The sequence below is a fragment of the Mytilus trossulus genome, chromosome 1 (genome assembly GCF_036588685.1).
Source record: "Mytilus trossulus isolate FHL-02 chromosome 1, PNRI_Mtr1.1.1.hap1, whole genome shotgun sequence".
NCBI classification, from domain to species: Eukaryota; Metazoa; Mollusca; class Bivalvia; order Mytilida; family Mytilidae; genus Mytilus; species Mytilus trossulus.
The window spans coordinates 41,046,267-41,060,283 of NC_086373.1; the positions used below are offsets into that span (position 1 = coordinate 41,046,267).

General features: G+C 31.9%; 1 protein-coding gene across 8 annotated transcripts in view; it reads right to left on the reverse strand.

Annotated features, from left to right (window-relative positions):
• LOC134724564 (E3 ubiquitin-protein ligase HUWE1-like) overlaps nt 1-14,017 on the reverse strand; it is a 108,989-nt gene that overhangs the window by 26,912 nt on the left and 68,060 nt on the right. For 6 of the 8 annotated variants that reach the window (XM_063587717.1, XM_063587725.1, XM_063587686.1 and 3 more), the window contains 9 exons: nt 13,558-13,711; nt 13,141-13,264; nt 12,565-12,755; nt 11,939-12,101; nt 3,957-4,140; nt 3,345-3,484; nt 2,774-2,870; nt 2,215-2,474; nt 1,449-1,651 (listed from right to left, as the gene is read on the reverse strand). In XM_063587717.1, coding sequence (XP_063443787.1) covers nt 1,449-1,651; nt 2,215-2,474; nt 2,774-2,870; nt 3,345-3,484; nt 3,957-4,140; nt 11,939-12,101; nt 12,565-12,755; nt 13,141-13,264; nt 13,558-13,711 — 1,516 coding nt within the window. The remainder of the gene's footprint in view (nt 1-1,448; nt 1,652-2,214; nt 2,475-2,773; nt 2,871-3,344; nt 3,485-3,956; nt 4,141-11,938; nt 12,102-12,564; nt 12,756-13,140; nt 13,265-13,557; nt 13,712-14,017) is intronic. The other 2 variants (XM_063587699.1, XM_063587693.1) reach the window with 1 other exon arrangement.

Consider the following 14,017-nt stretch of genomic DNA (forward strand, 5'->3'; position numbering starts at 1 on the left):
CATTTCTTGAACCAATGCATGTATATATCATAAACTTAGTCCTCTGTGCACGAATTTCTCCTTTTTTAACACATATATATTGTTTAATCGTCATTTTTTTTCCTCTCTGTCTGTTATGATTTAACAAATATGGCTACTCATTAAATGCCGTGTTTTGACACCGAAGTTTACAGATTGTCACCTTATAGTAAACAAATAACAAAAAGCATGCTTATTGAGCACGTGTTTAACATGAACAATCAGATAATTGTTTATTTTAATGACAGATTCATGCGTATTGCGACCACCAGATTTTTATGAGGAGGCTAACGGTCAGGTCACTATGCATACGGAAAATATGTCGTCGAATTGCTTCCTGGAAGCAAGCAATTGAAAATAAGCAAACTTCTTGTAAATGTGAACAAATTAAGGAATTTTCCTCAGAAAAAAGTATATGTACATAAGTTGTATAATGAAAACTATCAATTTAGTTATATTAAAACGTATGCATATTTTTTTTTAATTTGAGGTTTCTTATGACTTTAAACAGGCATATACATGTTTGAATCAAGTTTGAAAGAAGAAAAAATCAATAACAAGATGCATTTAATAAGAAACTTAAGACTTGGCATTCATTTCATGGATATATTAGTAATTTTGTCTAGGAAATACATCTTAAAAGTAAATCTCACTTTTAAGGCAATGCCTAGTATCTACCAATAACTTATTATTGTAAAGTAACAATATAGGAATAATTGCACTTATTGCTGGTGCTAGAGAGAATAAAACTTTTGTCAATGTGTTCAACAACTTAAACTAAAATGGTACAGGACTGTTCTTACCTAATTTTGTATTGAGAATACTATATATACAATTCTTTCTTTCAACAAAATAAGGGAGTTTTTTTTGGGGTTCAAAGCGAGAAAATATTTGAGATATTTCTATAATTTTCATTGCATAAATCTATGACTTAAAAATCTGTGGGTCCTCAAAGGCAAGCGAGTGTTCCCTCCCTTCTCCAAATAAATGAGAGGACCTGGCCAAGTCAATGTTTACGTTTAGTATGGGAAACAGAATAAATCACTACAATCATAAATTAAATAGCAAGTGCACATCTTAATATTTAGTAGAAGAAATTCCCTCATTACTTTAAGATTTGTTTGTCCACATGCGAAACACAGTGCCAACTATTAAAGCACAGGTCTGTCTGTAAAACACAATTTATATTTGGAGAGTTTCATATCTGAACGACATCAGTGTGTCATACAAAAAGTGTTAAAAACACAATAAATCTCCAACCCCTTTTTCACAAGGGTGACTGTACTAAAACTTTTCAGAGCTCTTACTTAATTTTTGCTGATACAAGTTATATTAGTTTGTAGGAGTTTATAAAACTTATTATAGGCCTTAAATGTATATTTGAAAGAATTGCATGGAAAGTATTTAATCTGTCATTGGGTGCTACATACCTCCTCTTGAATACCAGGTGGTAATGCTGCCAAGAACTCAGCACTGACTTCACTAGAACCAATATTTTGGGCTGTTGCAGCCTGGTCTCTAGCACTCTGTTGTATTCTCTGAAGTCTTAATTGTTCTGCTACTACTTCCTGTCTGATATTCTCTGGAAGTGCTGCCAAGAATGACGGATCCACTCCATCTGGCAAATTATTTTCTAAACAAAAAATAAGAACACTTGTATATTCAACCCATCATCAAAACTGTGCAAATATATATTTATGTGCTCTATGTATATAATAATTTTTAATCAAGTAGTGCCTATTGAAAAGACTGGTTTGAATTTCACAGGTAGTTTATAAAGAAAAGGATCACGGTTTTTCAGTTACTTAGGTTGGACTTTTGACTACAGTAGTGTAGAATTGTTATACTAACAACTAAATTTTGGTCATGAAAGCTTCTGAAATTTTTATGTAAATTTTGAATTTTGTTCTCCATAAATTGGGAAATGATTGAAAAGAAAAAGACAAATCTGGCATTTCAGACTCTGATTTTATATACATCAGATAACAAAGCATAACAAGAATGGGGAACATTTGTACTAAGTTTCAAGTTGATTGGACTTCAACTTCATCAAAAACTACCTTGACCAAAAAACTTTAACCTGAAGCGGGACAGACGGACGGATGAACAAAGGAACAGAGGGACAAAAGAACAGAGCCACAGACCAGAAAACATAATGCCCCTCTATTATCGTAGGTGGGGCATAAAAAATCTTACCCTCACCTGTAGAACTTGCTGGTCCTGTAGAGGAACTTGGTGTGGCTTCTGATGACGTACTTGGTACAGCTGATGACTCAGGGTTTGCAGGAGGCGCTGAGGTTGTTGTTACTGCTGCTGTGGGCATGGCTGTAGCTGCTGGAGGTACCAATGGTGCAGTAATGGCTTCCCCACGCACTGAAAGACTGACGGGAACATCAACGTGAAGGAAATCTGGTAGAGGAGGAGTAACAATACTGTTTGGTTGCAATACTTGATCCCTATTTACAATACAAATAAAACCAGATTATCATACATGAAAAGATTTATATACTGTGAACACATTATTATTTGCTGTGTAACAACAATTGGGAACTGCAAAGAACTTCTATAAAAGCACTTTTCCTTCTATATATTGCCAACCTTATTGTATTTCACAAGATTTTTCTCACCTTAAGCTCAATTTCTTTCTTTTCAAGAACAATTCACAAAATTTCAGATCTATAGGCAAAACGAGTTCAAGAACACTGATCTAGAGTAAATATGTTCAAAGTTTAAAAATAAATGTTAATATCCTGACCTGATACCAGTAACTTCATTAAGAGGATTTCCTATTCCCGATATCACAGGTATTGGACTGGCTGGTACTGGTTCAGTAACATTTGGCAGAGTAGTACCTGGAATAATCAAACAAAAATAAAACATCTGCATATTTCTGATTCATGTCTAGTTTTTCCTATAATATCAACCCATGAAATCAGGACATATTATAATTTACATTGTTAGCAATAAAATGCATGTAAAAAATACTTGTGATGAATAGTTTTTCAAATGGTTATCTCTATTTCATTTGTCATGAAGTCAATCTTGTTAAGTCCTTGACCACTTTTATTCTGACTTGTTGACTTTATTTTTGTGGTACAGCTTTGTTTAGAATTTTTTGGTTTGATCCAATGTTGTTCCATTTTGGTTCCTTCTGATGCATTGTACTTTAGAAGTGTTGTTTGTTTTCAGTGGATTTCTTTACTGATTTCAATATGGAAAACAAAGTGAAATAAAAAGACAATGTAATTCCTTAAAAAAAAAGGTCATCTGGCAGGAACAAAAGCTCAATCAGTAATTCACCAAGATACAAAATGAATAAAACATACTTGGTGTAGAACTTGGGGTTCTATAAGCAACTACTCCTCTCAGCATCTGTACAAGTGAGTTCTCTTCACTGGTTCGGTTTTCTGGATCGTCACTCAACAGTAGAGTAGCAAGGTTGGTGATGGTGGTAGTAGGATTACGTCTATAATAAATGAATAAATAGCTTTTTTATAACTGTATTAGTGCATACTATGACAGAAATATATTTATATAAAATATATTTTCTTCTCTGTATAAATGTACAAAGGGTTTAAAAAATATTTTGTTACAGCTCATTTCAAGGTAAAAGATATTCTTTGCATAGATGTCCTTTAGCTGCAATCATTAAAATTTATTGATATTTTCGAAATTTTCTTATTTTTTTTAGTATTATTGATTTGTCACAAAATTTTACTGTTATCAAAATGAGTAACAAGTAAGTAATTTATTTTCATTTTATGACAATGATGGTACAAAATTTGATGAGCAAGTTCAAAACACCAACACCATTGGTCTGAATGAAAGTCTTATAATATTTGCCTTCATTTTCTGATTGTGTTTTAAAAGTTGATTATTCTTAAATGTAACATATCTACAGAACCACAGTATAAATTGATAAGATATTTATTTCTCACCTTTGAGGTTCTGGCACTGAAGCACCTGGTCGAACAACAGGAAGTGAAAATGAAGATGCAGAATCAGATCCTAAGACTCGAGATCCAGGAGGTATTACTAAGTTTGAGCCTGGACTAGGAGCCAATATTCCTTCCACCATAGCTGTGGCTATTCTTTCGGCTGCAGCAGCTGCTTCTGTAGCACCTTAAATTGTAATTCAGCACATTTTGAATCATAATCTAAACATCACATTTTGAATCATAATATAAACATCACATTTTTAATCTTACAATTTTTTTCTTCAAGTTTTGAACATTTTGACATCAATTTTGGACAGTAGGTTCAAAATATCAATTTGGAAGTGATGGTAAGACAGCGAAATTTAATTTATTTATCTAAATATTGTAACAGTAACAACTGTAAATATTAGCCTATCAAACCATGGAACTGAAGTGATGAATGAAAATCTAATTAAAACTGTAGGTTTCAAAAACAATCAAGAAAATATATTTTTAACCAAGTACACTCTTTTTGTTTTATACCAATGAAAAAGTTCTTTGTAGTAATCAGTCTAACTTTTGTTATTTTACTTCTTACAGATCTTCTATAAGAGCATGCAAAGTAAACCTTTGATCAACTTGGTTGCTATTTTTCATGTGTTTGTTGGGATGTTTGTGAACAACAGGTTTTTGTGTGTTTACTATATACGGTTACTGGAATTAGATTGGACAATAAACATTAACTTCATTTCATGTCAATTTTTAGTATATGGGCAGGAATTCGCTAGTGAAATTTTAGGGTCAATAGTGTTTATCCAATTAAAAAATAAAGAAATCATGCAAATTTGGAGAATAAACATTGTTTAAATATCAAAGTGGGTTAGTCTTTATTGCCAAATGCAAAAAAATTGGATCCAATTGAAAAAATCAACAAAAAATCAGCACTTGTTAAGTGCTGGCAGTTGAAAACTGTAGACAAAAAGTGTGACATTTCTGCAGTGGCAAAACCCCTAGCCATATTTAGAATATGCCTGAAGAATTGTTCTACTATAATAGTTGAAAATCAACTGCAAAATGATCGGTCTATCATTTAGAAACCCCATTTTGTACAGAATCCGATTATTGCTGCAAATAAAATACGTTTGAAAATGGACAAGTGCATGTAACTTTTCGGGTCAACAAATGTTACATGCACCTTTTCATTAGCTGATTAGCTTTGGAAACAAGTTATTGGTCCAGCATGGCAAATTTTGAAAGCTGTCAACAATGGGTACAATTTGGATTTCATGATTTTTATCAATCAACTGAAGTTTGAAAAATATAGAAGGTAAGAAAATTTATTTCATTTTCGTGTCAATACTGCCCAATAATACTCATCTTTTTATAACAGTTGCATACTTTTTATAGTAAGCATTACCATAATTATTTTTTTCACATTTCAACCCACTGACAATTACATTAAAATGTGGCTTTGCCATCTTTCACACTTGGCATCTACCAGTGATCAAGCAGATGATAAGAGAGTGGGACCAGGTTAATTTGACCTCACAATGAAGTGTTACATGCACTTTCTGTGTAAATTAGGTTCTTTGATAATGATGTGTGACTTGCTTTGCAATTTTGTCAAAAAATATAAGTTTATCTAGTATTTAAACAGGTTTGACCCTTACGATATCCATTTTATTGCTGGAGAGATTTCTGTACATAACATTGACACGAAAATATTTACCAAGGAAAGGTGTCTATGATACATGCAAAAGCTTTTTTTTGTACGGTTTGCCTTATCAATCTAATTTATTACATGAAATACCACAGATTAATTGCCAATTTGATTAACTAGTACTTGTATTCATTCTCAGCATTATAAAGATAACTGGCCACTTAATTTGAAAACATAAAATGTAACATTGACACCAGAATAAAAACCAGATGCTCCGCAGGGCGTAGCTTTATACGACCGCACAGGTTGAACCCTGAACGGTTTGGGCAAGTATGGACACAACATTCAAGATGGATTCAGCTCTAAATTTGGATTGTGATTAAATATTTGACACAGCATAGGTTTCTGATTCAGAATGAATGTGTTCTAATGAACTTATTTTTTTTGTTTTCTCAAAGAGCAATTCACTATGCTGTTGAATATTAATCCTCTCAAAAAAGTTTGAAGAAATTTTCTTTTTATTTATGAAATTTCAAATGAGAAAAATTGAACCCAATTTTTTAATCACATCCCCCTTTCCCTTATTCCAAAACTAATCTCAATTAAAATATTCTATTGGAGTTTGCAACAATAAATACTCATTTAAATACATCATAAAATATTAAGATGTAAAAAAACTGCGTGTTATCACTGAATGGTAAAGATTATTTAAATTTATCAGTTGGTAGTAAAAAGTGAATATACATTGTATATTGTATATAACAAAGATTTAAGTTGATTCTGGACAAAGAAAGATAACTCTAATTAAAAAAAAAATCTTGCTATTGCACAATAATGTGCAATAAGATATTTCTTGCTTAATATTCTGGACAAAGATAGCTCTAATTAAAACAAAATTTGCTATTTCACAATATTGTGAAATTAGATATTTCTTGCCATTGCACAATACTGTGCAATTGAAAAGACTTGCTATTGCACAATACTTAATATAATAATTTTAGATCCTGATTTGGACCAACTTGAAAACTGGGCCCATAATCAAAAATCTGAGTACATGTTTAGATTCAGCATATCAAAGAGGCCCAAGAATTTATTTTTTGTTAAAATCAAACTTAAATTAATTTTGGACCCTTTGGACCTTAATGTAGGCCAATTTGAAAACGGGACCAAAAATGAAGAATCTACATACACAGTTAGATTTGGCATATTAAAGAACCCCATTTATTCAATTTTTGATGAAATTTAATTTTGGACCCAGATTTGGACCAACTTGAAAACTGGGCCAATAATCAAGAATCTAAGTACATTTTTAGATTCAACATATTAAAGAACCCAACCAATTCATTTTTTGTCAAAATCAAACTAAGTTTAATTTTGGACCCTTTGGACCTTAATGTAGACCAATTTGAAAACGGGACCAAAAGTTAAGAATTTATATACACAGTTAGATTCAGCATATCAAAGAACCCCAATTATTCAATTTTGATGAAATCAAACAAAGTTTAATTTTGGACCCTTTGGGCCCCTTATTCTGTTGGGACCAAAACTCCCAAAATCAATACCAACCTTCCTTTTATGGTCATAAACCTTGTGTTTAAATTTCATAGATTTCTATTTACTTATACTAACGTTATGGTGCGAAAACCAAGAAAAATGCTTATTTGGGTCCCTTTTTGGCCCCCCTTATTCCTAAACTGTTGGGACCTACACTCCAAAAATCAATACCAATCTTCCTTTTGTGGTCATAAACATTGTGTTTAAATTTCATTGATTTCTATTTCCTTAAAACTTAAGTTATTATGCGAAAACCAAGAATAATGCTTATTTGGGCCCTTTTTTGGCCCCTAATTCCTAAACTGTTGAAACCAAAACTCCCAAAATCAATCCCAACCTTTCTTTCGTGGTCATAAACCTTTTGTCAAAATATCATAGATTTCTATTAACTTAAACTAAAGTTATAGTGCGAAAACCAAGAAAATGCTTATTTGGGCCCTTTTTGGCCCCTAATTCCTAAAATGTTGGGACCAAAACTCCCAAAATCAATACCAACCTTCCTTTTATGGTCATAAACCTTGTGTTAAAATTTCATAGATTTCTATTCACTTTTACTAAAGTTAGAGTGCGAAAACTAAAAGTATTCGGACGACGACGACGACGACGCCAACGTGATAGCAATATACGACGAAAATTTTGAAAAAATTTGCGGTCGTGTAACAATATTACTTTATTACACTTAAAGCATAATTGGCCAGTGCATAATATTAAATCAAATGTAAATTTATGCTGAATTCCAAACAGAGAAGTTGTTGATCTTTCTTGATTTCTAGACTTTACAATATTTACTTGTAATTCTTATTGTTTAAAGGCATGTAACATTGACACATCTTCTGCGTCCAGGTTACATGCTACAACCTAATAAATGTGCATACAATTATTCAATCAATAAAATCTTGTTGAAATTTAAATTTGCTTCATTAAAATGATATTAAAGAAATAAATGAGTTTTAATTATTTGTGTTTATTTTTTACCTGATTGACCAGCAATTTTTCCTCATCATTTGTTGGTTTTCCTGTCAATGTTACATACATAACCCAGAATTATAATGTTTTAAAAGCATTGATTTCCAAACCTCTGTTATGAGCTTTAAAATGAGTTTATCTGAGTTTATAAATGACTAACATCTGAAATATTGTCATCACACAATTTCTTTGATGCTCCTATGATAACTTTATGAGTAACATGGACTACGATTTTTGTATCAGGTCTTTTTTGTGTTACATGAGAAGATTTTACTGTGTTAAAATCAACAGTTTATCTAATTTTTAATATTCAAAGTTATTATTATGATACTTATTTTAAAAAATAATGTATAAAGTAAACCCAAATTAAACTTTTTTTTCATTAAGAAATTGTGTATGTAACATTGACAGAGTCTATTATTTAGACTTTTACATGTTCAGGCCAGTGTTACATGCGTAAACAAAACTTACTGCCATATGGAGCTATTATCTTATTTTTATTTTACAAAATTAAAGCGTTTTCATGTTTTCCTGTTTAATTTGTCTTTTAACACTAGTTAGTAACATTGACAACAATATTTTGTGTCAAGATTATTTTATGTTACATGCAAAGGTATTACTTCCTTAAAGTCAGACATTTATATAACATTTTATAACCTAAATGATTAATTAGATATTACTGGGCAGCAATTATATTATTTCTCCAAAGTTGACTATTAAGCACACCACTTGTATCTTCTGGTCTTCATGTATGTAACATTGACATACAACCTTTTACTTTTCTGTCAATGTTACACGCATGAACAGAACTGATAACATTTACTAACTCCTTTGCTCTATAAAGAGATTATTGATAATTTAACTTGTTTTACCACCATCAAACTTCATCTTTATTTCTAAATATAAATATTCTTTATAGAAGTGTATTTTCTTCATTGACAACAAAATTGGTCATGTTGGTGTCGGTCTTGAAAATTTACATGCTTTTTTTAATAAAAAAAATCTACAGGCAATATAAACCAAAGAAAGAAAAAGATGATCAGCAATAAATGTGATGAAGAAAACTCTCAGGAAGATGCTGCAAAAAGATACTGTCCCTGACAACCAGTCAGATGGTGGTGTCCCTGGCAGCCAGACAGATGGTGATGTCCCTGTCAGCCTGGAAGATGGTGATGTACATATCAGTCAATCAGTTAGTTGGTGATGTTCCTGTCAGTCAGTCAGTCTGTGATGTTCTTGTAAGCCAGTCAGAGGGTAATATCCCTGTCAGCCAACAGATGGTGATGTCCTAGTCAACCTGGCAGATGGTGATGTTCATATTAGTCAGTCAGTTGGTGATGTTCCTGCCAGTCAGTCATATGGTGATGTTCCTGTCAGCCAATCAGATGGTGATGTCCCTGTCAGCCAGTCAGATGGTGATGTCCCTGTCAGCCAGTCAGATGGTGATATCCCTTTCAGCCTGTCAGATGGTGATAACCCTATCAGCCTGGCAGATTATGATGTCTGTGTAAGCCAGTCTGATAAGGTCCCTATTAGTGAGTCAGGTGGTGACGGTCCTTTCAGCCAGTCAGATAGTAGTGTTTTTCTGTGTCAGAAAACCAGATGATGGTGACTGTGCATGCAGACATACTAGTGATCTCCAATTTAACTATTCTACAGCAGTGTAGAAGATAGTTATTTCAAAATCTTGTTTATATATCCCTTTTCAATCACCAGTCAACACATGTATCATGTGTATTTACTGATGCTCATTATAGAAATCATGAGGAATTCAATTTGTAACATTTTTTTTAAATTGTTATGCCAATAATTGACATTCCAGAATATCTTTTGCATTATAAGAGGTTCAGGCTCCTTCTGATTTCAAAATAATGATAATAAACTCATCATGGATACCAGAATTGAAATTTTGTAGGCCAGAAACGCTTTTCGTTTACAAAAGACTCTTCAGTGATGCCAATGAAACAAAAAAGTAAAAGAAGGCCAAATAAATTTGAAAACAGGACTATGGTCTAGTGGGTGTTGGTTTTCTCTTCTGAATTGTTTTACACTGGTCATTATGGGGCCCTTTAAATAGTGGCTTCCTGTAGTTTAGGTTACAAGTTTTCAAGATGAAATGGCATTGAAAAATCGAAACAAGATATTTGAGAGTTTCTATATTATTATAAATTTTATAATCTATGCATGGATTTTGGTTCTGTTTGAGGGTAGATTAATTGTTGTTTTGTTTTTTTCTTTTTTCAGATAGATAGTTGAAGATGTTGGAGACAGAAAACAAGAAACAAGAAACTTGTTTTGAATGTTTGAAATAAAATTATTGTTTAAACCTTAAAAAGTTATCATAAATGTAAGATTAACCAGCAGAAATAAAACGAGATATGGGGTAATATGTCTATCAGACAACAACCTCAAAGATGAAACCCAAATTGTTCTTTCTAGAAGTTATGTAAACGATTGAAAATAAGATTCTCAATAAATGCAGCTGTATCAACCTCTTGTAGATTTGTCCATGTTTTGTCTTGGTTTTTCATACTATTAGTTTTAAGTGTAACTGTGTCACATGAATGAGGGATACATGTAATCATTTTGTACCCTTACTTTGTCAGTATTAGTTATTGAGTGAGAAACTTGTGGATGCTTATGGTTGTGTGGTTGTCTTCTTATCAATCTCATCCCTGTGCATAAAAAAAACGGTTGCTTACTTACTGATATAAAAATGTTTCATGTTGTGGAAATTTTGGATGACTCCTTCATCAATTGATCTATCTTTGGTCTTAATTTTATTTTTCTGGTTATTTTGACATTTGAATTTCTTTTAATTTAGCCTTCCATAGTGTACCACCATGAACAAGCATAACTTCTGGTATAGTTAAAAAAATATGTCTGCTGTCTGAAATTTAGGTGAATGGTTTTGGTATTAACCACTATTTAAATAATATCATATATGAGAAATGTGGCAGTATTATTGTTTAATTTACATTCAGATGGTTGTTTGGAGGCTTTTTATATCTTTTAAGGTCAATTCTGGCATGGTTCATTATTCATATTTTTTGTGTCCACGTTACATGCAACATTTAAGTCACTATTTTATGACAGAAATGAGATAATTGCAAAAATATTAATACAATTTTTTAATGTGAGGGTAACACAATGAAAAAGAGCCTTTACATGTTCAGAAAGAAAATGATTCTTACTGTATTTTTTCTCTTAAACATTGCATGTAACATTGACAGAAAAGTAGAAGAAACTTGTTTTCACAAAATTTCTGAAAGAAATGAAAATGTACATTTTAGAGTTTTGATGATAGACAATGTTTTGTGATCAATATATATGATATTGAATGTTGAATAAGTTAAGGAATCATTAATCTCAATTTGGAAAAAGTGTCCATGTTACATGCTCCAAATTCATTATTTGCTTTGGTTCCAAACTGACGCAAGTTTAAAAATGATTTTTTTGGTTACAAATAGAAGGACACCGTTTGTAGCGATAATTTGTAAAAAATTTAGAAGCTTATAATGATTTTTATTTTTTTCTTACAATGTCACACTAAAGGAGCATTAGCGAATTCCTGCCCATATATAAAACAGACTGGAACTCCGCCTACCTATTGTTTAAAAAATTCCAAGCAAGCATAGCAAGCAAGTTGGTCAAAGTTTTGATTTGCATGCCTTTATAGAAGAGCTGTAATGTATTGTAATGGTTATACTTGATTTGTGAAAATATTTTCAAATAGTTTATACCACAATTTTAAGATCTATTTCAACAACATGCATGGACCATCAGTATTAGTCTTATCAGTTAACTTCACGTCAGTACTTACTGATAGGTCTGTTTGCTGATTCTTCTAAGCTCTGTGTTATCCTCTGCACATCTTCATAGGGTATGTTTTCTATAATACCTCCGGGAGTAACTATTGATGGTGCATAATTTATTGGTCTTGGAGGTGGACATGTATCAGCTGTTACTAACATTGCAGCATTTGGCTACAATCAAGCAGAGAGATTGTCAAGTGAAATTCAGATAAATATTTAGCTGTCGGATGTTTCATAAAAACTAATTTCATTCTTATTCTCTACCTTCTGATGATTTTTTTCTTCTATGCAAACTTTTTTTTATTTTTTAAAATTCTAGAAATTTCACAAAATTGCATACCATATAAAAAAAAATCGAACTCATATGATCTTTCTGACTGTTCAAATCAAAATATCCTTTATTTCAAAGGTGCTGTCTTAATGACCCATAGCTCTAATTAATTATATTTAACAGTTTTAGGAATATGTGGAAAATTTCCAGTTGTGATCTCTTTTCAGCTAATAATCAAATCTTACAATTTAAAACAATTTAGTCTTTAATAAAAAGAAAGAATAGAACCAAGAGAATAACTGAATTTTGGTAGCATCAAGTAGTTAATGCTGTCCAAGTATCTATAGGAAAAATGTTCTTTACCTTTGATCGGTCAGGGGGAGGTGGTGGTCTTCGCCAGTCAGGATGTACAAGGCCCTTTGCTTTTAGTTCTTCTTCATACTCCTTCTTTCTCTTCTCTTCCTCCTCTGCTACTTTTCTTCTTTTTTCTTTCCTTTCATCCAATTCCTCATCCCTTAACTTCTCAAGCTCCTCAATTATTTCTGGTTTCAAAGCTAATCAAACATGAACATAATATGGTTTACAGATACAAGTACATTGATGGGATACATTATTTCAGCATTAACCTAAAAATATTTCTATTTTGATTTGCTTACATGTGTAATATATATAAAATGAAACTGATGATCAGGAATAGTTCTGTATTTGCACATTTATTTTTTTAGTATCTCATGGATTGTTGGTAATTTTGTTATTCATACAATATGAAAATAATCTTTAGCCCATTCACTATATAACCAGTTCTTAAAACCAATAACAATGTACGGTATCCTTTTTTTTAATTATTACCAAATTCATTAACCCTAAAATGGTTATTCCTTGTGCTTAAATATCAGTATATAATTTTATTGCCAATACGCATACTACAGTAATACATACATGTAACACAGTCATGTACACTGTCCCCATCCAAAACTTTAGCTTCTTCAGTCCACCGATTCATAGTTGAAGGAACTAATGTTAACAGCCCTGACCCTGAAGCTCCATTGCTGGAAAATGGATCCTGTAATAACAAATTAAAAGCAAGAATAAATACACTGAAAGCATACAATCCCAGTTATAAATCACAATCGAGATTTTATCCATGAAAAAAAAGTAGTCTTCAATGACATTTTTATTATTAAACTTGAAATAGTTCCAATACATTTGTACAACTTGTTGGCACTTAAAGTAATATTGGTTTGAATTGTGTCTTTGATAAACATGACAATTGCCAAATTCATAAAGATACTAGCAAATTTGAAAGTGCACTGCCATTTTTTAAGTGAGGTCAATTTTGCAATGTTATTTACAAACCTGAAACAATTCCTCATAAAATTCATCTTCTCTTTGATTATACATGAAGTCATCGCTACTATTTACAACCACTCTGGTCGGGGTAGGACCTGCCACAGAGGTAAATGTATTGGTCAACTGTAGAACATCAGCTGCTGTAGATGGTCCTAGTAATCTGCAATAGAAGACACAATATTTCAGACTTTAACAATATAACTTAAGACTTAAATTTTTCAAGTTGAAAAGGTCTTTAATGTTAAATTACACACTGGCAAATCCAAACTCTATCTTCTTGTTTATGAATTTCATATAATTAGTATAAGTAGAAGAACGTGGAAAGGAAATATGGGACAAACAGAAAGATGAAAGTAACACTTTGTGCCTCCTTTGCCTTGCAGCAGCGTCAAAAAGTGTTTTCATTCACCTCATTTTAAATATTTGTAACAAGTTATGAACCACTTTTACAGGACTGATATTTGTC